The 24,564-nt window shown below is 49.9% G+C and overlaps 1 protein-coding gene across 2 annotated transcripts in view; it reads left to right on the plus strand.

Annotated features, from left to right (window-relative positions):
• Positions 1–24,564, plus strand: part of THAP4 (THAP domain containing 4) — a 43,162-nt gene that overhangs the window by 690 nt on the left and 17,908 nt on the right. The window contains exons 2-4 of one of the 2 annotated variants that reach the window (XM_081813216.1): positions 1,562–2,709; positions 23,227–23,386; positions 24,392–24,501. In XM_081813216.1, the coding sequence (XP_081669342.1) occupies positions 1,562–2,709; positions 23,227–23,386; positions 24,392–24,501 (1,418 nt within the window). Of the gene's footprint in view, positions 1–1,561; positions 2,710–14,942; positions 15,762–23,226; positions 23,387–24,391; positions 24,502–24,564 lie in introns of those variants that run through there. The other variant, XM_081813217.1, reaches the window with a different exon arrangement.

Below are 24,564 nucleotides of genomic sequence, written 5' to 3' on the forward strand. Positions count from 1 at the left end.
GTGACTTTTTTGCTCTTTTGATCGCAAGGGAGCCTGCCTTGATCTGTGCGGCTGAGTAAATGCAAGTTATACCTCGAGGACTGACACGCGCTCCCGCACGCGGGGAGAGGTGGCCCTGCTGCGCGGCGGGGCGTCCCTGGACAGGCGGCCTCGCAGCATCCTGCGCTGGAGCAGGACGAGGCCGGCTCTGCAGCCGGAGGCTCGCCCTGCGACTCGCGGACGGGGCCCTGTTCGCCGCTTCTTGCTTGGACGCGGAGGCAGGGACAGGGCTCTGCCTTCTCGCTGGCCTGGCTCCCTTCCTGAGGGCTTCTGGAATTCAGCCTGATTCAGCGAGTCCTCTTCTGCCGGCTGGCTCCCTGGAAAGCCTCCTCGCAGATATTTCTGTTTTAGGGTACAGGGAGTTAGGTTTTAGAGACTCCAGTGGTATTTGTTACTTGTAGTTTTATTGGAAGTTCGCAGTGGTTTGTTCTCTTAAACTGTTACAATCTGTCAAAAGAACTGGCAATACATTGTGTTAGAAGCCAGCCACCATGTTTCCTTGAGAGTTTCCTTCAGAGCCTGTGTCCAGAAAGTTTTGATACTGCTTTCAAAAACCGGGCAAAGCACTGCAGAGAAGGCTGCCCTTGGCCTTCACAATGGTCTTTGCTGGTATGGGGCAAAGGATGTGGGAATTGGGGACTTCGGGAAATGGGTTCACAAAGCATTGAGGAAGTGTAGAAGGTCGTGTTGCACAGAACTTCCTGGGGAGTTAGTATCCGTCTTGGTCCTGGTTCTGGTCCACAGTGGCCACAGGTGGGTTAGATGACCTCAGGTGGAGGAGATAGCCCTCCAGAATAACCACCCCGCCCCTGGATAGAGTTCCCTCCCAGTTTTCTAAATAGAAATCTTGTTTAAAAGAGAAGAAATAATTACTAAGTATCTTATTCAGTATTTTCCGGGAGCTGGTTGCTTTTTAAAAAGCAGTTTTGCTCCTGGCAGTGGGACTGTTGAGTCTGACCTCGTCTTAGAGTCTGTCTCGCATCCTCAGCTGCTTGAGTCACAGCTCAGGCTGGGCTCAGGCACCGTCTGGGATGCTCTTCTGGCTTTTTGCTCCCCTTTCTGCTGGCCAGCGCCAGACCTGGCTTCTGAGCAGGGAGGGGAGCCAACCACCCCTGTTTTAGCACCCAGCCTGCATCCGAGGCACACCAGGAGGGTTGTTCAGCTGTGTGATTCTAGCAACTATTTCCAAGGCTTCCTGAAGCCTTTCCTGTTGTTAGATGCCATCCTGTGCAATCTCTCCTACGGGGCATTTACCACAGCCTGGGAGGAGTTACCTTCATTCTCTATCTGCCCTACCAGTTGTAAGCGCCTTAAGGGTAGGCAATGAGTCCATTATCTTTCTATCTCGTGATTACTTCCACGTGGAAGGTGTTCCTTAAATTTTTACTAAAATTTTAAATGGGTAGAGTCAATACAGGATTGGGTATTTGCAGAAACACTTGTTTTGCCTTATTATAGTTGATAAATTTGGGAGGAGACACGTAGTTACTTCTTTCTAATTCTGTTGTCATTTTTCCTGCAGGTTCCCCCTAAAAGACTCAAAACGTCTGATCCAGTGGTTAAAAGCTGTTCAGAGGGATAACTGGACCCCCACTAAGTATTCTTTCCTCTGTAGTGAACACTTCACCAAAGACAGCTTCTCCAAAAGGCTGGAGGATCAGCATCGTCTGCTCAAGCCCACGGCGGTGCCCTCCATCTTCCACCTGCCCGAGAAGAAGAGGGGCACTGGAGGTCATGGCCGCACGAGAAGAAAGGTCACCAGGAAGGCCTCGGGGGGCCTGAGGGGACACGTGAGCGGGGCGGACGGGAAAGGAGCTACAGGTTCATCATCGTCCTCGGGTGAAAACCTGATGGCCAAGCCAGGGTCCCGGAAGGTGAAGCAGGCTGCACTGCAGAATGAAACTGCGCCCAGGGCCTCCCAAGAAGCCACCAGTCCGGAGCGCACGTTGCAGGCCCCGGAAGGAACTGCAGGCGATGGTCTGGCCACGGCTGCGGCGGGCAGCCAGGGAGCAGCTGTGGATGCTGGTGGTGAGAGCACCGCCCCCGACCACGGTGACCTGGTGGATAAGAGCGGCATTTCCATGGACGACTTTACCCCGCCAGGGTCTGGAGCTTGCAAGTTTATTGGCTCACTTCATTCTTACAGTTTCTCCTCCAAGCACACTCGAGAGAGGGCATCTGTCCCCCGAGAGCCTGTTGACCGAAAGAGGCTGAAGAGAGACGTGGAGCCCGGCTGCAGCGGGACCAGCCTGGGGCCCGACAAGGGCTTGGCCCAGAGCCCCCCAAGTTCATCACTCACAGCCACGCCTCAGAAGCCCTCCCAGAGCCCCTCTGCCCCTCCGGCAGACGTCACCCCGAAGCCTGCAGCCGAAGCCGTGCAGAGTGAGCGCAGCGACGCCAGCCCCATGTCCATCAACGAGGTCATCCTGTCGGCGTCGGGGGCCTGCAAACTCATCGATTCGCTGCACTCCTACTGCTTCTCCTCCCGACAGAACAAGAGCCAGGTGTGCTGCCTGCGGGAGCAGGTGGAAAAGAAGAACGGCGAGCTGAAGACCCTGCGGCAGAGGGTCAGCCGCTCCGACAGCCAGGTGCGCAAGCTGCAGGAGAAGCTGGACGAGCTGAGGAGAGTGAGCTTCCCCTACCTGAGCGGCCTGCTGCCCTTCAGCCGCGGTCAGTACCAGAGCCTCGCGCTCCCACACTGCCTGGTCGTTGGGACGGGTTTCGTGCTGCGTGGCTGATGGTCCCTGAGCGTCTGTGTGTGTCGAGAGCGCCCAGCTGTCTCGGGAGGAGGCTCTAAAAGTAGCTGTACTTTGTAGTGAGGGAGCCTCGCTTGGAAGCTTACTTCGCCCCGGGGCGCTCGAGGGGCATTTGTAGCTGTGAGAGTTTAGCCCAGGAGAAGGGAGGCATTTCACGTCCGCTGGGAGAGCCACGACTACTCACTGCGTGGTCTCCCACCGAAACGGGAGAGGCCGCTTCCGCTGCACCCCTCGCACAAACCTCACTTCCAGCCGAGTTAACGGCTCGCTGCAGAATGAAGTAGGCACAGTAAACTATTAGAGAAATGGTAGGAGACTCTGAAAATCACGGGGAGTTTCTTTCTATTTGTGTTTTAGTGAATATCCTTGAGGTTATGCCATTTTGAACGTTAATAATTTCTTTAAAATTTTAAGCATCTCTTTAAGTAGAATATATTCTTTTTTTTTAAAAGGTTTATTTAATTGTCAGAGTGAGAGAGCGAGCACAAGCAGGGGGAGCAGCAAGCAGAGGGCAGGCTCTCCACTGAGCAGGGAGCCTGACGTGGGGCTCGATCCCAGGACTCTGGGATCATGACCTGAGCCGAAGGTAGACGCCCAACCGACTGAGCCACCCAGGCGTCCCGAATATATTCGTTTTGTAAAACTTAAAATACTACAGGAATATATGGGCTAAGAAGTGGTGAGAGTTCCCTTTTCTCACCTCCCACCTTTTAGTCCTTGTTAAAATTTCTTGTGTAATCTTTTAGATTATTTTCTATGCTTTTATGTACATGTCTTTATACCTATACTGATGGGTTGGATATATATTTTATATGTTTATTGGCTCTGTTTATGCTTTTCGTCTTACTAGTGCTTGTAAAAATTGCTTTCTAGTTATTCTTTGCATTTTGAGTATAGTATTTTTTACCTGCTGTGTATCGTGGAAGATGTTTTTCTGCTTATTGTTCATTTAATCTGGATCAATATTTGTCTTCCTGGACATAATGAACACTTCGTGGGGAGGCTCTCAGTGTGACAGGCTGTTTAGGACCTCCTGGACCCCAGGGCAACAACCATCAGCACAACCAAAAACAAAAGCGGAAAAACAGACCCACCCTGTGCATTTCCAAATGCACCCTGGGGGAAGAACAGCTCCAGTTGAGGACCACCGATGTACTGGTCTGCTATCATTTTAAAGCGGTTTTTGTAGTTTCTCGTAGCTGGTACTACTTTGGTACCTTTTTCTGTTCTCGGTCAGACTTCCCCAAGTCTGTCACGATTACAGGTCTTTTCAAACTAAGCCTTCGCTCCATCGAGCAAGGCTGCTTTGCTGTTTCCACTTCATTAATCCTCACTTCTTTCTACTTTTCTTCGGTTTTATTTTGTTGTTCTGGCTCCTGGAAGGAAGCGCTTATATTCTGCATGTGCAGTTTATATTTCCTGATACATACTCTTGAAGGTGTTTCGCTTCTTCCATCCCGTTGGTCCCCCCCGAGGATTTATCTCGTGCTCCTCTCATTGCTGTTCATTTCTGAATAGTTAGTTCAATCTTTATTCCCTCTTTAACTGATTTAGAAGGGCTTGGAAGTTTTTCAAGTGGATGGGTTGAGGCAGGGGAGCTAATTTTTTGATTTTTTTTTTGACAGGTTCAAATATTCTATTTATTTAAGATTTTTTTTTAAGTTCCAACGTAATTAACGTGCAGTGTTGTATTAGTTTCAGGTGTACAATCGTAGACAGGACTCTGCTCATCAAGAGAAGTGTGCTCTAATCCCCTTCACCTGTTTCACCCGTGTGTTTTCCCCCTCTCTTTTTTGTGATGATTTTTAAACTTTATTGTTTCAAGGTCCAGTGATTTGGTCACATAAAGATAGCTACTTTGGGGGCTCTTTTTTGGGATTTCATTGTGGTTTAGATTGGCTTGTTTTTGTGACTGTTTCATTGTGGTTTGAGAAGAATGTATCAGCCCCAGTAGTTGGTTACATTGTTCTCTGTCTCACTGAGCCTGAGTCTGGCTTGTGAGTCAACAGATCTGCGCCCGGACTTCCTGAATCCCTCGATCCCTGCGAGAGAGCGCAGAGGTGCCCGGTTCTGCTGGATGTCTCCCCACCCTGTGTCAGATGCTCAGGTGTTCCTGACGGTTGTCAACATGGAGCACCCCTTCTTTGCCCCAGTTTAAGTGTTACTTCTCTATCCCCTTATTTTTCAAACTTTTTTATATCCCTTTATTTTTTTTAGCTGCATTTTAACTCAATCTGTGGGTCTTCATTTTTTATAGAGCAATTGAATCCATTTACTTGTGATTATTAATAAGTTGGAATCTGTGCCTGTTTCATTTTTTAATTTGTTAGGTTTTCTCGTTTCTTTTTCTGCTCTTCTAGTGGATGTCTTTTGGCTTTTAACAATAATCATTGAAGCTCATCTCTGTGTAACACTTCAGAGCTGATCTGCTGCTGTGCTCCACGCCCCCGGCTCCTCCCCTCTGCTCCCCTGGCCAGGACTGTCTATGATCTTGGTTCCCTATTCCCAGCTTTCCCATCACAGCCATAATTAGATGTAAGTACACATCTGATCGGTTACTTCACTCACCACCATTTATTGTATCCAAATGTTTCTTCCTTTCAGGGAATATTTAATGATATTTTTGGAACTCCTAGCACAGTAAAATTTTGAGAGGCATTGAGTTTGAGACGCTCCTTAGGTGCTGATGCCCGAGAGCCAGCACCTATCCTCTTAAAGTTTCGTGTGTTTGTCTGCAGTGTCGGGATGAGGTCAGGGACATTTAAAGCCATGGGACTGAACAGGGTTTCCTGGAGAAGCTATAGCTGGGGAAGGGGCTGGGGCCCAGCCTAGGAGCAAGCCGTGTTTGTGGAGGGCAGTGGAAGAGGGCCCAGGAGAGGAGAGTGAAAGAAGGGAGTGTGGGGTCATGTCAGTCTGGAGGGGAAATGAGGGTTGCTCAGCGGCGTTGGATCAAGCTCTGATCAGAATGGAGAAAAGACGGCTGGACTCAGCCACATGGGGTCACTGGTGATCACGTTCTCCCTGGAGCAGTGGGAATGTTGCTGGGTCCAGAGGGTGAAGGTGGGGCTGGGGTGAGGCATTTGAAGAGGTTTAGCCATGGAGGAGTGGACAGTAACTGAAGGGGAACATGGCTCCAGGGGGGAGTTTTATTTGTGGAGATAAGCAAGCAGCTGTCTGTGCTGCTGGTGGGCGGGATGGAGAGGAGGAGTGCTGAGGGCCAGGAAGGAGTGTGCTGGGGCCCTGGGGGGGTGCCAGGCGAGGGGCTGGAGGTGTACCTGCACCTGTGCTCCCTGGAGGATGAGGCTGGTCGCTGGTGTGGAGTGGAGGGGAGGGTGCAAGGGGTGTTAGGGAGTGGCGGGGGAGGGAGGGCGGCTTCCCTGGCATGGTCTCCGAGGGCTACCTGGAGCCCCTGATTCAAAATGTCTTCCATCTTAATGGTTCCCAGTGCTATCGTGAATTTGTCAGTCAGTGAAGGAAACTTTAGGGATCTTATGTCGAAGGAGCTACCCACGTGTTTATTCAGTCCATTATCTTTAGCCCGTCCTTTATTTCTGGACAGATTCTGTACAACAGGGCAGCTGGGCCAGGGGCCTACAGGTTCCGGTTGCAGAGTTTTGCCCTCCAGAAAGCTGGTGCTGATTGGCCTTCTCACAGCGTGCTCACAGGGAGGAGTTCGACCCTCTTCCTGCCACGGTTTATTTACATGCGGCCTGACCACCCATGCTGGCCCACCTGTTAGCCCAGGGGTGCACTCCCTCAAGTTGGGAACCAACATGGATACATGGTTACTAACGAAGACCTTCCTGCATATTACAGTGTACTGTCTAGCACTTGTATTTTGATAAATGGGTAACCTCAGTATCCTACCATTGCCCTAAAAATCCCTGTGCTCCGTGTGGTCCCCTCCTCCCTTCCAAGCCCTGGCACCACTGGTCTTTTTAGTGTTTCTGTCATTTTGCCTTTTCCAGAATGTCCTGTAGGTGGATCTGTGGAATACATTGGAATATATGGATCCTATGGAATAGATACACAGCTCTTTCAGATTGGCTTCTTTCACTTAAGCAATATGTATATATTTAAGGTTCCTATCTGTCTTTTTGTGGCTTGATGGCTCATTGTTTTACCTTTTTTTTTTTTTACACTTAGTTAAAATATACAGAACAAAAAAAAAACTTACCATCGTAACCATTTTTAGGTGTAGAGTTCAGTGGTATTAAATACATTCAGATGGTTGTGCAGCTATTACCACTTTCCATCCCCATAACTCTGGTTAGTCTGAAACTCGATACCTATTAAATGGTAACTCTCCTGTCTCCCTTCCCCTCAACCCTTGGCAGTCACCATTCTACTTTTTTTGCTGTGAGCTCGACGCCTCCGAGTGGCTTGTGTAAGAGGAATAATACTTGTATTTGTCCTTTTGTCACTGGCTTATTGCACTTAACATAATGTCCTTAAGTTGTAGTATGTCACAGAACTTGTGTCCTCTTTAAGGCTGAATCAGCTTATTCCGTCATGTGAATGGACTACATCTTGCTCATCCATTCATGGGTTGTGTCCACATCTTCATCATCATGAGTAATGCTGCTGTGAACAAATCTCTCTTCGAGACCTTACTTTCAGTTGTTCTGAGTATATACCCAGAAGTGGAATTGTTGGATCATGTGGTAGTTCTGTGTTTAATTCCTTTGAGGACTCCTGTGCTGTTTTCCACACTGACTGCACCATCTTAACGTTCCCGACAGTCGCACATGGGCTCCATCTGCATCCTCAGCAACACTGGCTGTTTCCTGTTCGCTTGATCCCAGCCATCCCCGTGGGTTCTGATCACTTCCCTAATGATCAGTGATGTTGAACATCTTTTCATGCGCTTATTGGCCATTTGTGTGTCTTTGGAGAAACGTCTCGATTGTCCGTTGAGTTGGGTTTGTCCTGTTCCCATTGCTGAGGTTTAGGACTTCTCTGTCTGCTATGGACATCAATCTCTGATCAGAAACAGGATCTGTAAATATTTCTCCCATTCTGTGGGGTACCCTTTTATTCTGTGGGTAGTGCCTTTTGATGTACAAATTTTTTTAATTTTCATGAAGTCAAATTTGTCTGTTTTTTCCTTGTATTACCTGTGCCCATAGTATATCTTATCCGCGAAATCATTGCCGAGTCAGTGGCCGTGAAGCTTTTGTGCTGTTTTCTTCTAAGAGTTGTAGTGTTTGAGGTCTTACAGTTAGGTTCTTAATCTATTTTGAATAAATTTTTAAAGGTGTTCCATAAGGATCCAACTTTATTCCTTTGCAGGTGGATATCCAGTTTTCCCTTTCTCCGTTGAATGAATGGTCATGGCTCCCTTGTCAAAAACCAGTTGACCATATACATACAAGGGTTTATTTCTGGGCTCTCGATAATCTGTTCCATTGTTTTATGTCTGTCTTTATGCCAACACCACACTGTTTTTATTACCATAGCTTTGTAGTGAGTTGTAAAATCTGGAAGTGTGAGTCATCTAGTTTTGTTCTTCTTCAGGATCATTTTGGCTATTCTGGGGCCCTTGAGATTCCACATGAATTTTTATTTATTTATTTATGTATGTATGTATGTATGTAATTTGTACTTATTTATTTGACAGAGACACAGCGAGAGAGGGAACACAAGCAGGGGGAGCGAGAGAGGGGAAAGGCCTCCCGCTGAGCAGGGAGCCCGACGCGGGGCTCGATCCCAGGACCCTGGGATCATGACCCGAGCCAAAGGCAGGCGCTCAGCGACTGAGCCACCCAGGCGCCCCTCCACGTGAATTTTAAAATGGGTTTTTCTATTTCTACAAGCAACATTATTGGGGTTTTGATAGGGATTGCATTAAATCTGTAAATTGCTTTGGGTATTGTCAACACTTTAACAATATTAAGCCTCGATAAACATAGGATTTGTTCCCATTTATTTATGTTTCTGCAGATGTCCAGTTGTTCCAGCACCGTTTGTCGAGAAGACTATCTTTTCTCCACCGAGTTGCCTTTGCCCCTTTGTTAAAAATCAGGTGCAGGAATTAGTGTGGATCTATTTCTGGACTCTCTGTGTGTGGTGTTGATCTGTGTAGCTACTGTTTCATCAGCACCATGCTGTAGTGATTATTGTAGCTTGTAGCTTTTACTAAGTTTTGAAATATAGGGGATTGTGAATTTTCCAACTTTATTCTTTTCCGTGAATGTTGTGTTGGCTGTTCTGGGTCTTTTGCCTCTCCATATAAACTTTAGAATCAGCTGGTTGATTTCCAGGAAATGGCTTGTTGGGATTTTGACATTGGGATTGTGTTGAATCTATAGATCAACTTGGGAAAAATTGACATCTTAACAGTATTGAGTCTTTGGTGCATCAACATGGAATATCTATCCATTTATTTAGATCTTTTATTTTCTTCAGAGTTTCATACTCCAGTTGTTTCTTGCTGGTGTATAAGAGAACAATTGATTTTCGTTTGTTAACCTTGTATTCTGCAACCTTGCTGTCATTGCTTATCAATTCCAGGTTTTTTATCAATTCTCTGGGATTTTCTACATGGATAGTCATGTCATCTGCAAACAAAGATGGTTTTATTTTTTCTGTCCCAACTTGTATACCTTTTATTTCCTTTTTTATTACATCAAGTAGGATTTCCAGCTCATTGTTGACTATGAGTGGTGCTGATCTTAGTAGGAGAGCTTTTGAGTTTCTCACTATTGAGTATGATGTTAGCTGTAAGGTTTTATCAGTGATGTTCTTTATTAAGTTAGGAAGTTTCCCTTTATTCCTAGTTTATCAAGAGTTTTTATCAGGTATGGGTATTGGATTTTGTTAAACACTCTGTCTGCATCTATTGAGGTCATTATGTGGTGTTTTTTCTTCTAGCCTTTTGGTGTGGTGAGTTACATTAATTAATTAATTACATTAATGGATTGTGGAGTGGTGAACCAGCCTTGCATACCTGGAATAAACCCACAGCCCTGGTGTATAATTCACTTTTTTACATTTTTGGATTCAATTTGCTAAATGCTTGTTAAGGATTTTTGCATCTATGTTCATGAGAGATATCTGTCTGTAGTTTCCTTTCTTGTAATATTTTTGTCTGGTTTTGGTGTTAGGGTACTACACATCTCATAGAATGAGTTAGGAAATATTCCCTCTGCTTCTATCTTCTACGAGAGATTATAGAGAATTGGTATAACTTTTTCCTTAATTCTTTTTTTTTTTTTAATATTTGTTTATTTGACAGAGAGAGACACAGTGAGAGAGGGAACACAAGCAGGGGGAGTGGGAGAGGGAGAAGCAGGTTTCCCGCTGAGCAGGGAGCCCAATGTGGGGCCTGATCCCAGGACCCTGGGATCATGACCTGAGCCGAAGGCAGACGCTTGACCGACTGAGCCACCCAGGCACCCTAACTTCTTCCTTAATTCTTTGGTATAGTTCGTTGATAAACCCATCTAGGCCTGGTGCTTTTTGTTTTGTAAGGTTATTCAATTTCTTTGAGGGATATAGACCTCTTCAGATTATTAGTTCTGTGTGACTTTTGGTAATATATGTCTTTCAAGGAATTGGTCCATTTCACCTAACCCCCTGACTGACCTTCTAATGTCCATAGGACTTGTAGTGATGGCCCTCTTTTATTTATAATATTGGTATTTTACGTTCTGTCTTTCTGTTTCTCTGTTCTTACTTAACTGGACTAGATGTTTATCAATGTTACTGATCTTTTAAAAAACCTTTGATGTTGACTTTTTTGTTTATTGTGTTTATTTTCAATTTCATTGGTTTCTGGTCTAATTTTCTTTTTTCTTCTATTTGCTTTTGACTTAATTGCTCTTCTTTTCCTACTTTCCTAAAGTGGAAACGTAGATTATTGATTTTTAGGGGCGCCTGGGTGGCTCAGTCGTTAAGTGTCTGCCTTCGGCTCAGGTCATGATCCCAGGGTCCTGGGATCAAGCCCTGCATTGGGCTTCCTGCTCGGCGGGAAGCCTGCTTCTCCCTCTCCCACTCCCCCCTGCTTGTGTTCCCTCTCTCGCTGTGTCTCTCTCTGTCAAATAAATAAATAAAAATTAAAAAAAAATAGATTATTGATTTGAGATATTTTTTCTAATATACTCATTCAGTGCTGTAAATTTTCCTCTAAACATCGCTTTTACTGCACCCTACAAAATTTGATAAGGTGTATTTTTCATTCTGTTCAAATAATTTTTTATTTCTCTTGACCCACTTGTTATTTAGAAGTGTCTCATATAATCTACAAATATTTGGGGATTTTTCAACTACCTTGCTGTTACTGACTTCCAGTTTAATTCCATTGTAGTCTCAAAGCGTACTTTGTTTGATTTCTAGTCTGTTAAATTTGTGAAGATATGTTTTATGGTTTTGGTGAATGTTCCATGTGAGCTTCAGAAGAATGTGTGTTCTGCTGTTGGATGAAGTAGTTGTTAGTTTGGGTTCTTCAGAGAAACAGAACCAGTAGGATGTGTCTATATACACAGAGAATAGGAGATTTTCTTATAGGAATTGGCCCCCATGGTTATGAATGGCAGGATGGGGTACCAGAAAAGCTGGGGGCATCATTTAGTCCCTGTCCAAAGGCCTGAGAATTGTCAGGGGGGTGAGGGAATGGGGTGTGAGTCCCAGTCTGAGTCTGACTGAGTCTGAAGACAGGAGCACTGATGTCCCAGGACTGATAGACACCCGACTGAACCAGAGAGCAAATTTCCCCTTCCTCTGCCTTTTTGTACTATGCAGTCCTTCAGTGCCCACCCACATAGGGGAGGGCTCTCTGCTTTACTCTGTTCACCAATTCACATGCTTCCGGAAACTCCCTCACAGACTCGCCCAGGAGTAATGTCTTACCAGCTCTCTGCACATCTCTTAGCCCCCTCAAGTGGACATATGAAGTTACCTATCACGGTAACTCGTAGACATCAGTTACGTCCAGGTGACTGATGATGCAGTTGAGTTCAGCCAAGTCCTTCTGATTTTCTGCTGCTGGATCTGTCCGTTCCTGACAGAGGAGTGTTGAAGTCTCCAACCGTACGGTGGATTTGTGTGTTTCCATTACAGTTCTATCAATCTTGGTCTCACATACATGGACGTCAAAGAGTCTCCTGTCTTCTTGGAGTATTGACATATTTGTTATATAATGCTCCTCTTTAGCACTGATCATTTTTCTTGTCCTAATGTCTGCTTATCTGAACTTAATATAGTCTTGCAGCTCTCTCTTGGTAGCATGGTAAGTCTTGCTCTGTCCCTCTACCTTTGATCTGCGTCTTTGTATTTGAAGTGGGTTTCTATAGATGACATATACTGGGGTCTTTTTCTTCGGTCTACTCTGACAGTCTCCATCATTTAATTGGTGTACTTGGACCATTCACATTTAAAGTAGTTATTGCTACAGTTGTACTAATATCTCTCGTGTCTGTAGCTGCTTCCTGTTGGCTTCTTGTGTGTCGTTCCTCTCCTTTTCTGCCTTCTCTGGTTCTGATTGAGCGTTGTGTGTGATTTCCCCTTCCCTAGCAGATGGATTTTACTTCTTGCGGGAACTTTGTTTGTGGTGCCCTGGAGTCTTCACATTCGCAGGTCCTCTGCGTCCACTAGCGGAGAGTCCTGCTTCCCCAGTAGCGCCAGCGCCTTGGAGTGGGACATCCCAGTTTCTCCCTGTCGTCCTTTATAAAATTGCGGTCATTTATTTCCTTTGTACATGTGCTGTAATCACACCATCATTAATCTGAACAAACATTTATCTGTTGGGTCAATTAAGAATAAGAGAGGGGCACCTGCCTGGCGCAGTTGGGTGGGCGTCTGACTCAGTTTCAGCTCAGGTCGTGATCTCAGGGTCGTGGGAACAAGCCCCGCATCAGGCTCTGCTCAGCACAGAGTCTGCCTCAGACTCTCTGTTCCTCTGCCCCTACCCCCTCCCCACGCCCCGGGCTCTCCTCTCTCTCATAAATAAATCTTTTAAAAAAAAAAAAAAGTAGTAGTAGTAGAAGAAAGAGAGAAGATTTTATTTTACCTTCACGTATTCCTTCTCCAGCGCTCTTCTCTGCCTGCAGATTCAGGTTTCTGACCTACATCCTCCTCCCTGAAGAACTTCTAGTATTTCTTACAGGGCATGTAATTCCCTCTGGTTTTGTTTGAAAAAGTCTTTAGTTTTTCTTTACTTTTGAAGGGCTGTTTTTTTTTTTTTTTAAGTTTTTATTTTAATTTTCATTTCATTTTTAATTTTAAGTTTCTTTTTAATTCCAGTCAGTTAGCATATGGTGTTGTATTTGAAGGACTCTATCACTGGATATAGAATTCTACTCTTGTTTGCTTACAAGTCGCCCACTGTGATTCTTACCCATTTTGTTCTGTGGGTAAGAATTGTTTCCTCTGGCTTCTTTCAAGACTCTCCATCTTTGGTTTTGGACAATTTGAATATGAAATGCCTAGATGTAGATTTTTTGGCATTTATTGTGCTTGGTGTCATCTGGGCTTCCTGGATCTGTGGTTTCCTGACATCAATTCTGAAAACTTCTCAGCTGTTACTTCACATGTCTTCTTCCTTTCTGTCGTGTCCACTATGCGTGGACAATTTTATGATTGCCCCCCAGTCCTCCAGTATTCTGTGCGTGCTGCTCTTGGCATCTCGGGGCGGGGGGGTTCTACTGAACATCCTCAAGTTCACTGGCTCTGTCCTTGACCCCATGTGCCCCGGGCTTCACTTCTGTTGCTACGGCTCTCATGTGCAACCTTTCCTTTGGGTTCTTCCTCAGCAGCCTCTCCTCCTACAGAGCTCCTCTGTCCATGCACAGATGTGCTTTCTCCATGAGGACCCTTAGATGAATCAGTTCTTTTAAATTCCAAGTCTGAGGATTCCAGAACCACTGCCTCATCTGCATCAGGTTCTGATGTGGTCTCTTCGGATTGCGTTTTTTCCTCGCTTTTTAGCATGGCTCGTAATTTTTTTAAGAGGTGGACATGGTATAACAGGTAATAGAAGCTGAGCCGAACAGGCTTTTGGCTGGAGGTATCGGGTTGGCCTGCCTGGCAGGTGGGTTGTATCTCCTCTCTAGTGCAGTCCTGGTGGCTTCACATTCCTCTCCAGTCTTCACTGTTTGTCTCAGGACGCCCTCCCAGCAAGAGCACCTGGGGCTTTTTCTGCTCTGATCCCCTTACCTGCTGGAGCCTTGAGGAGTGGCATGGGGGAGGGGGACATTCTGCAATGTCAGGGTTGGGGTTCAGCCTTGTGTGGCCTATGTTTCTGGGCTGTGACCTTCCCGACTCCTCCTGGAGTGAGAAGGGAAAGGTGGAGCGGCTTGTGGGGAAAGCCCTGCCCCCAGGTGAAGTAAAGCTCAGGTGAGATCATCTCCCCTGCCAAGCCTCCTTTCCTGTTGGAGAGTGCTCTGACCTTAGTTCAGAACTGTTCCTTCCCCTCCCACTGCAGAGACACGGGATTTTTTTTCTTGGATTTTCACGGTGAGCACTTGTTGGGTTCCTGGAAGTCAGACCCATGGAAGCATGGGGCCTCCAGCAGACTGTCCTGCTCATCTGCGCTCAGCTCCAGCCTCCTGCCCAGTTGCCATCCGTGGTCCCTATCAGCTTGCGTCTGCTCCCGGTGAGCACATCCTCCAAGTTCTGGGAGACCTGGGACCTCACTTCTCTGATGGGCCCAAGCAAAGTCACTGATTTTCAGTTTGTTCCATGTTTTTCTTGTTGTAAGGACAGGAGTTAGGGCTTCTAAGGTCTTTATAGGTCAGAGTTGAACCTTGAAGCCCCCACCCCTGCTTTTAACGTGGTTATTGTTAAGATATAAGAAAGCTACAAATTTTAATAACCAATCATTCTATCAAAATCACTTAATCTAGGGTCGCCTGGGTGGCTCAGTCGGTTGAGCGACTGCCTTCGGCTCAGGTCATGATCCTGGAGTCCCGGGATCGAGTCCCACATCGAGCTCCCTGCTCAGCACGGAGTCTGCTTCTCCCTCTGACCCTCCTCCTTCTCATGCTCTCTGTCTCTCGTTCTCTCTCTCGCAAATAAATAAAAAAATCTTAAAAAAAAAAATCAATCTAATAGTTTTTCAGTGGAGACTTTTGAGTTAACTAGGTAATCAACCATAACTTTCGCAAATTAAAATTACTGGGTCTCCTTTTATGTCTTTTGTATTTTACAGAAACATGCTCTACTTCCTGTCATTTCTTTTTTTCCCTGCGTGCACACACACCTTCCCATCTCATGGGTCATCATTTTAGAAGAACAGCCTCCCCTGTTATGCCATGCAGGTGGGGTACAGACTGGTCACCCATGGCAGGACAGTGTCTGCCCCACCTGGGACGGCCAGTGCAGCCTGGGCTCTCTCCCTGTTGTGTCGGAAACTGTCGTCACTAACACAAAGCAGTGTGAGGGTGGGAGGCGCCAGGAAGCAGTCTGTCCCAGTGAGTGTGTCTGCTCCCTTCCTGTTCTTGGGGCCCTCCCGCCTGCTGACACCTTTGCCCAGAGACAGAGCAGTGTCCGAGCCTCCACTCTTAAAGCCAAGATAAGTGGGCCACCAGCCCTCTAGGAGACAGAGAGATGGGGACGCATCAGGAGTTTCCAGAGTGACTCTTCCAGAAACAGCTTTTGCTGTGTGCCTGGCTCCGCCCGCTTCCCTGCGACACAGATCGGTTCCCTCCGGGGTCCCCGGTGGAAGCAGCAGAGGGCGGAAGCCCCCTCCTCACTCCCTGGCCTGTCCCACCGTCGTCCGAGTCGACTGGGTCTGCTCCCACATCCAAGGTTCAGTTCCCTCCAGGTCTCTGTGTCCCCACGGGTTTCTGAGGAACCATCTCCTAGGGTAGAACTACAGTTCCCAGAATGCCGTCTTCAGTTTGGTATTATTCACTTCCTGCCAAGCTGCTAACAGCCAGGTACAAACGTTTCCCGTCAATGGGCAGAAAACAACCTTGAAGAACCTTGACCGAGTCTGGAGTTCAGAAAACTTACCATCACTGATGGGTAAGCCTGGTTGCGCTCTTAGGCCAAAAAGTGAAAATTTAATTTTCTTGGAGAAAATTTAAATTCTTGTTTTTGCATTTTGGTTGAGATGTTAATAAAAGAAAAAAGAAATAAGAAAAAATTGCATATAAAAGCCTGTCTGGTTTACTTGAAGAGGTTAAAAGTGGCAAATAGGCTTAAATCCCTTAATTTTTTATGTTTTTTGTTTGACTTTTAAGTTCATTTTACTTTTATTTTTCTAGTGAAGTATCATTTACATGGAGTAAATACACAAATTCTAAGGATTTAGTTGGATGAATTTTGATATATACATGTAGACTCTTGTAACCTGACATTTGGGCCTCAGGGTTACCTTGTTGGTTCTCCCCTGCAACGCTTCATTGGAAACGAGAGACCGAGGCTGTGGTGGGCCGTGGGCGGTGGTGCGAGGGGGTGGGGGCTGCGGAGCCCGCCCTACCAAGCAACCTGGCTGTGCTGGCCACCGTGGGGCGGCAGACCTGGAAGGAGGCGTGGGACCCGCCTGCCCTATAGTCAGGTAAGATTATGACAGCGAGCCAGGAGAGCTAACTTGGAAGTGTTTCTGGGAGCCGTCAGGAGTGCTGACGCAGAATCAGATGCGGCTTCGTGGTATTGGGCATTCCGTGTGTGTGCTGGTCGGTGAAGCTTGGCCGGAGGGGGAGAGTCTCCTGACATTGATTTCATAGCATGCACCTTCAACTCCACGCAGGTGCTTGCTTTTTCTTTTCTTCATTTTTTTAAATTTTTTTTAAGATTATTTATTTGACAGAGACACAGAGAGGGAACACAAGCAGGGGGAGCAGGAGAGGGAGAAGCAGGCTTCCCGCAGAGCAGGGAGCCCGATATGGGGTTCGAGATCTCAGGACCCTGGGATCATGACCTGAGCTGAAGGCAGACGCTCAACCGACTGAGCCACCCAGGCGCCCCGATGCTTGCTTTTTCTACTCAAAATGGTGCTTCTGATTTTTTGAGAGTCATTTTAGAATTTTTTAACGTGCCACCAGGTAAAAGGCTTCCCTTTCACCTCGTGCAGTGCTGTGGAGCGTTTGTCTGTAGAGGCTTTCCCTCAGGAGCTCTGTGGGCCTCAGAAACAGCCAGCGTCTGAAGTGAGTTGTGTTTCCACAAGGCCTGGCCAGCTTCACTTACAGAGGCCCCACGTAACCTGCGTGCGCCTTCCCACCGCGGCAGAGTCATGGAATGGGTTTAGACAGAACTGGTTAGAGGCAGAAGTTAGGCCCTCGGCCATCTCTCCCACTTGCTCTTCTGGAGACACCCTCCCACCCCGTGTTCAGGTGCCATGACCATGCTGCGCTCGCCCCTCTCGGGGTCCTGACCAATCCTGGGATGGCCTCTACCCTGGTCTCCCATACCCCTCCAGGCTGCCAGCCTGGGACACCAGCCACTGCTGGACTTAACTCCAGCTGACCCCCGCCTCGCCTCCTACCTCTGTCCTCATCCACTTCCCTGACCCCCATTCCTGTGTTCTGGTTCTGGCAACTCTGTTCTCCGGGCTTCCAGCCTCCGTCCCCACCCCGGGCAGGCCGTCCCCCTGTCCACCTCACCCAGCTCCTCCCCTGCGGTCCTCCTGTCCCCGGCCTGAGCCCCCACGGCACAGCACCTGTACTCAGACCTGGCCTGGGGACACTGACACCCAGGAAAGAGCGAACAGGTCTGACCGGGGCTAGTGGACCACCGCGGGCGGCTGTTGTCCCCAGGCCCTGCATCAGTGCCCCGAAGCTATGAAGTCTGCAGGCTGGGCTCTGTGTTTGTGTGCATTTGTTAGCCGGCTGGCTGGTCACGGTCTCCCGTTCCCTGTCCCTTCACAGGACCCTCCCTGGGGCACCGTTTCCTGTCTTCTCGCTCCTGCTGGTGTCATTTTCAGTTGTTTGTATGGGTATCTCTTGCCTACTAGCAGACAAGGGCCAAGGCAGAAAGCTCTGGGGTTCACCAAGGATCATCCTCAGGGCCTGGGCCCCTGGAGGGGTGTCCGGAGGACTGGGACTGCTGTGCTCTCACTCCCCACTGACCCACGCCTCACACGCAAACTGTTGTTGCTTTAATTCGAACACATCTTTAGAAATTGGGATATTTAACCCCCCAATCAGTAGTTCTGGATTTTCTTAAAGTAGAAGATCCGCAACAGAAGGCCCTCCCCCCGTGGGCAGCAGTTGGCTAGCACGGACCAGAGGCCCTGGGAGGCTAGGCTGCCTGTCACCTCACCATCCACGACCCCATGCTGCAGCCACATAGTAAACAGGTCCTGGGAAGGCATTTCGGGCTCTGATTTTTTGTTCGTTTTGCCTCTGAATGTTTTCATTGCGGTACAGTTTAAGTAAGTGAAACAGCCCTTAGGTGCTCCCCCGAGACTTCAGATGGGTGCAGAAACCTGTGTGACGCACCCCCATCCAGAATCCCCAGGTTCTCTTGTGCCCTCCCACCCCAGCCCCCACCCCACCACTGCTGTGCTCCTCACCGTCTTCTAGAATTTTATGCAGATGGAATCACAGAATACGTATGTGTTTGTGTCTGCCTTCTCTTTTGTGGCATAACATTTTTGAGGGAGATCTGATAGTGTTTTAATTTCTAGCCTTGCTGCATCGTGATCAATGTGGTGGGAACTCTTTCTACTTTTTGAAACTTAGCGGGTTTTCTCCAACCATTTATAAGGTCCATTTTCATGAATATTTCAGAGGAACTTGAAGGTGTGTTCCCTAGTTTTCAGGTGCAGAGTGCAGGGTCCCCCCACCAGAACTAGCTCCTCGTTGTAGGAGGTGTGGAGGTCAGTTGGACACAGTGCAGGCGGGACTCCCTTTCGTTGCTTTCCGTGAGCATCCGTGTGTCTCCCGCGGGTCCTGGGCTGTGAATCTGTGCTGCATTTGGTGCGTCAGTCTCTCTGACCGGGGTCTTTGTCCTGACTTGGCCGTTCTTTGTTCAATGCATTTTGGCTTGAAGTTCATTGCCCCTCATAGTGAGATCATGATGTTTGCTCTCCTGCTGCCTCCCTTTGCCTGGCTCTGAAATGCCTTTCCAAATCACTCTTAGCTCTGGTGCATCTCTCACTTATAGCAAGAGTTGAGGGTCTTAATTTGTGATCCATTCTGAAAAGCTTGTTCTTTTCATGTGTGATTTCAGGTGTGTTTGGCCTTCGTTCTGCCTCACTTTTTATATTGTGCCTGTGGTATTTTGCTTTTATTTTATTGTCTTAAAGATTTTATTTACTTATTTGACAGAGAGACATAGCGAGAGAGGGAACACAAGCAGGGGGAGTGGGAGAGGGAGAAGCAGGCTCCCGGCTGAGCAAGGAGCCCGACATCGGGCTGGATCCCAGGACCCTGGGATCATGACCTGAGCCGAAGGCAGACGCTTAACCGACTGAGCCACCCAGGCGGCCCTAGAGCTTACTTAAAAAAAAAAAAAAAAGGTAAAGACAAACAGATGAAATTAACTTTATATTCTGTTTAACTGGGGGCACCTGGCTGGCTCTGACTCTTGATGTTGGTGTCGTGAGTTGGAGCCCCAAAGTTGGGTGTAGGAGTTACTAAAAAGTAAATAAATAAAAACTTTAAAAATAATAACAGGGGCGCCTGAGTGGCTCCGTCGTTAAGCGTCTGTCTTCAGCTCAGGTCATGATCTCAGGGTCCTGGGATCAAGCCCCGTGTGGGGCTCCTTGCTCAGCAGGGAGTCGGCTTCTCCCTCTGCCTCTCCCCCACTTATGCTCTTTCTCTCAAATAAATATCTATATATTTTAGTTTATTTTACTTAACCCAATACTGTCTGAAATATTATCATTTCAACATGTAACAATCAATACCTAAAAGTTAATAAGATGTGTGAAGTCCTCCTTTTTGCCTTGAGTTTTTGAAATCCAGTGTGTGTCTTAGCCTTAAAGCACATCTCGGTGGGCCAGTGACATCAGATGTCCACGTGTGGCCGTGAGGTCATAGCCAGTGTCAGAGAAAACAGTGGTGCTCGCTCTCCTGTGCGTCTTGTGAGTGTGGCTCTGGCGGCTTCTGCTGGGCCCTGCTGTGGAGGAGCCCCCGGTCTGCTCTCCTTCTCATGTAAATGGAACCCTGCAGCGTGTGGCCTTAGCTCTGGCTTCTCTCCTTGGTTCATCCACGTGGTAGCATGCGTCAGTGCTTCATTCCTTTTTTTTTTTTTTTTTAAAGATTTTATTTATTTATTTGACAGAGAGAGACACAGAGAGCAGGATCACAAGCAGGGGGAGTGGGAGAGGGAGAAACAGGCTTCCCGCAGAGCAGGGAGCCTGATGTGGGGCTCGATCCCAGGACCCTGGGATCATTACCTGAGCCGAAGGCAGACGCTTAACAACTGAGCCACCCAGGCGCCCCTGCTTCATTCCTTTTTATGGCCAATGATCCACGTCTAGCAACTGTGAACAGAGACCCCGTGTGGATGTGTGTCGTCCTGTCACAGGGGACGCCCAGCAGCGGGACTGGTCAGGCGGGGCTCGGAGGGGTGCCCACTGTCCCCGCGCAGGCTACGCACTGCACGTGCCCCCAGCAGGAGGGTCTCTTGGCCTTCCTGACTTTTTCATTGCACTTTTCTCGCCCCTCTGTGGCGTGGGTCTGCCCTGAGTCCCACGCCATCCCAGGCTACTTCCAGCTTCCTTGTGGTGGAGCTTCGGTCTGTCTCTCCTGACTTCCTGCACCTCCTGCTTTCTTGCCACTTCTCTCCTTAGTTGTTTTTTTTTAAATAAACATTACTATATCTATTTTTTTAGTTTTTTTTTTTTAAGATTTTATTTATTTGACAGCGAGCAAGCGTACAAGCAGAGGGAGGGGCAGAGGGAGGCAGGCTTCCCACTGAGCAGGGAGCCCGATGCGGGGCTCAATCCCAGGACCCTGAGATCGTGACCTGAGCTGAAGGCAGACGCTTCACCAACTGAGCCACCCAGGTGCCCCAAGATTTATTTTAGAGAGACCGCTCGAGTGAGCACGGGTAGGGGGAGGGACAGAGGCAAAGGGAGAGAAGCAGGCTCCCCACTGAGCTGGGAGCCCAACACGCCCTGAACCCGGGACCCTGAGATCATGACCTGAGCTCACCCGACTGCGCCCCCCTTCCCTAGTTCTCCCATCTCTCGCCAGGGCTCTTTCTCCCCAGAGGTGGTTGCTTCAGCCGGTGCTGAGCCGCGTGCTCGCAGCCTCACCAGGGCCCTGGCGGTGGCGGGTGGTGCGCTGTCCCTTGGCTCGCTCACTGCTCCTCCCGGGCGTTGGGTTCCAGGCAGGGCGTCCACTTTCAGGCCAACTGCCACCCTTCACACAGTCTGAAGGAGAAGCTGAGTGCACCTTGACGAGTGGCACATGACACCCTGTGTGTCAACACAGATGGGGTCCCAGGGCCCCTCGCCAGGCCATCCCCTCCGCCACGGCCCTCAGCATATTCGGGAGCTGTGACCTGTCTTCCTGGAAAGGCCAGGCTGCAGGGGGCGGGGGGGGGGGGGTTCTCTGTTGTTGTTTTTTATTATTTTCTGGTAGAGATGATAATCCTGTTCCCTCAGAGACCCCCAGAGACTGTGAGGGAGGATGAGAGCAAGACCCAGCTTGCTCTCTGTCTGGGTCTTTCCCTGTCTCTCTGTCTGCCTGCCTCTCTCCCTCTCCGTCTCTCTGTCACTGTCCCTCTGCCTCTCTCCCCCTTACCCCCCAGTGGAGGCACTCCCCCTCCCTGGGTGGCCCTGAAGAGCAGATTTGATGAGGACAGGGCTCCTGCCCTCAGGGGCCCCCCAATGGGGCCGGGTCTAAGAGGAGGGGCTGTGTGTGGACTTGCAGAGGCCGCCCTGCCCCGCGGGCTGAGGAGCTGCTGGGGAGGGGGTGTGGTGGCCCTGGAGGCTGGGGGGCGCCATCTGGGCCGGGGCTCCGCTCATCCCCACCACTGCCTGCCTTTGAGGGGGTCCCAGGGGGAAGCGTTGGGTGGCAGGAACGGGAGCGCGTGGTCCTGCGGCTCTGACCCGGGAGAAGGGGCGCGGAGGGCTCCTTCCTGGAGGCGGCAGGCCGCTGCAGTTGCGTCCCTGGCTCCCTAGGCGGCGGGCTGGCCCGAGAGGGAAAGTGCGCTGCCGCACCCCGCCTCCGCCGCGTGTGGACACCAGGTGAGGGTTAGGCGGGCCGGGCCGGCGGCTCCACAGCACACGGGCGGGCTTTCCTCCGTGTCGCCCCGAGCGCGACAGGTGCACCAGACAGATGGCATCTCCGAGGCCACGGCTGGCCAAAAAGCAGCGATTTCTATTTACTCTGCGAACTGCAGAATGAGGGCTGTCAGAGCCGAGCGAGTGGCTGTTCAAGCGCCCAACCCGAACCACTGGCGCTCTTCCTCTCACCTCCTCTGTTGTTGAGGCCGTGAACCCTGGGGGTGCTGCCTGCTCTCCTGCCCCATGTCCCAGCCATCAGCCCACACTCTGCCTTCACACCAGACCCCGAATCGGGCCCTTTCCACCGGTGACATTGAGCCCCGGCCGCCCTCCTCCCGTGCTCTGTGCCTCCCGCTCAGACCTCGCCAGGGCCCTTCTGGGGGCCTCCCCGGCCAGGCCAGCCTGCACCGCCCAGGACCCCCCAGTGCATGGTGTGTCTGCAGAGTGGCTGTGGGCCCCCTCCTGCCGCGGGCCCCCTCCTGCTGCGACCTCTGCACACCCCTCAGGGAGCCGTCCTCGGTCCTCACAGTTTAGACCTCAAAATGTCCCAACAGCCCCATGTCCCTTTCTGGCTTGTCACCTCAGACACGTTACATTCAGCATCCTTTTCTTCCCGGTGCACTGCTGTCTTCACTCAGTGGGGCGCAGGGGTCCCGGGTGGGCAGGGGTCAGCGCCTGTCCCACTCGGCTGGTGGCAGCAGAGTCCTGCGATCCAGACCTTGGGTTCTGAAGCTTTTACTCCTTACCTGCACTCTAGATTGTGGTTAGCGTCCTGACTTGACTTTCTTTCGGGTCTGATTAGGAGAGTTTGATCGCATAAATCTCAACCGCAGCCTTCCTCCCTTCCCAGTTGTTCGCAGGCGATCAGAAGAGGCAGGCCTAGAGGCGCCAGCCAGGTGGGGCAAGAACGGGTTTCGCCCACCCTCCCGGTCCCGGCTGCCTGTGTTGCCCCCTGCGGGCTCAGAAGGTGGAGGTGCGGCCCTCCGTTCTCCACCCACAGCGGTGCTGCCAGCCTGTGGAGCAGGACCCTCCACCTCAGGTCCCGTTGTCCTTGGCCTCCAGACCCTCTTGTCTTTTCTGCGTAGGAGCTGCAGAGGGTTGGCGGTGGCAAGGTGACCTTTGCTAATGGTTTGCCCTTTTTCTTCCCCTCTTGACAGGTGGCTAGTGGCATATTCTGGTCACGCGGGGTGTGTGAGGGCATGCTTCCACAGAGAGTGTGTGTGTCCACACAGAGCTCAGCAGGGCACGCTTACAAAGAGTCCAGTGGACACAGAGCCACTGACCGCCTCTTCCTTCTGTCCGCAGAGCCCCCCACGATGAACCCAGTGGTGGAGCCCCTGTCCTGGATGCTGGGTACCTGGCTGTCAGACCCGCCAGGAGCCGGGACCTTTCCGACGCTGCAGCCTTTCCAGTACCTGGAGGAGGTGTACATTTCCCACGTGGGTCAACCTGTGCTCAACTTCTCGTAAGTGCCCCGCCCCGCCCCCCCCCCCCCCCCGGCCGCCTGCCCCAGCAACTCCAGGCTGACAGGCAGGCCAGAAGATGCAAAAGGAACCTGGTTGTGTTTCAGAGAGGCACCCTCTTCCTGCCCTGAACCTGGTCACATGGTGGGTAAAAATGGTACTTCTGGGTGTCTCATGTTTTTGAAGGTGACCACAAAATCTCGGGCTTGCTAATGCAGACACGAAGTAAGTGCCTGTGCTCTCCCCCTGACACACATTACTGGAAATAAAATGATTTCTCTTAGAATCTCCCCCCGAGCTGTTTGAGGTCCCAGAGAGGCTGTTAGTGTTGTGGTTCTCAGTCCTGCTACATAGTAAAGCGAGAGTCCTCGGAGTCCTCCAGCCACATCCTGACCCAACACCTGTTCTGTTTCTCGCCTGTGAACTGCTCACAAGAGGCAGAGCCTGGTGTAAGGGTGGGATCTTACTGTGCACGGAGGGTGCTTGGGACCGCGAAGCACGAAGGAGCCCTGGGGGCGGGGGTCTGCCGAACTTACAGGTTTCAGAGTCCCGTCTTCAGGGTCAGGGTCAGTTATGGCGGCTGGGAAAAGAGGGACAGCACACACAGACGACGGGGGGAGGCGCATGTGGGGGAGCTGCTTCCGGGCCAGAGATGGAAGGTCCTGGGGTGCCTGGCGGCCGGGACCCACACATGTGGTCCCTCATGTCCCTCATGCTATGTCTTTTATGCATCCCTCTGTTTCCGCATGAACAAGAAACTGCATTTTTTTTTTTTTTTAAGTTTTATTTAAGTCGTCTGTCCGCCCAGCATGGGGCTTGAACTCACTACCCTGAGATCAAGAGTCAGTCACTTAACTGACTGAGCCACCCAGGCGCCCCAACTAACTGCATTATTTATATTCGGTGGGTGGGGTGCTTTATAGAGTGAGAAAAATGTGTCCACAAAGTCCGGCACGCTCTGGGGGGCATCTGATACCTGGGGCTTCACCTCTCCTGCTTCCCACTAGGTTCAACGCCTTCCACCCGGACACACGCAAACCCATGCACAGGGAGTGTGGCTTCATCCGCCTCAAGCCTGACACCAACAAGGTGGCCTTCGTCAGCGCCCAGAACACAGGTACCCCCGCTTGGCGGCCGTCCCTGGCCTGCCCCTGCCCACGCACCATGCATGCCAGCAGAG

Source organism: Leptonychotes weddellii, chromosome 3, assembly GCF_054177405.1.
Source record: "Leptonychotes weddellii isolate Sample4059 chromosome 3, ASM5417740v2, whole genome shotgun sequence".
NCBI classification, from domain to species: Eukaryota; Metazoa; Chordata; class Mammalia; order Carnivora; family Phocidae; genus Leptonychotes; species Leptonychotes weddellii.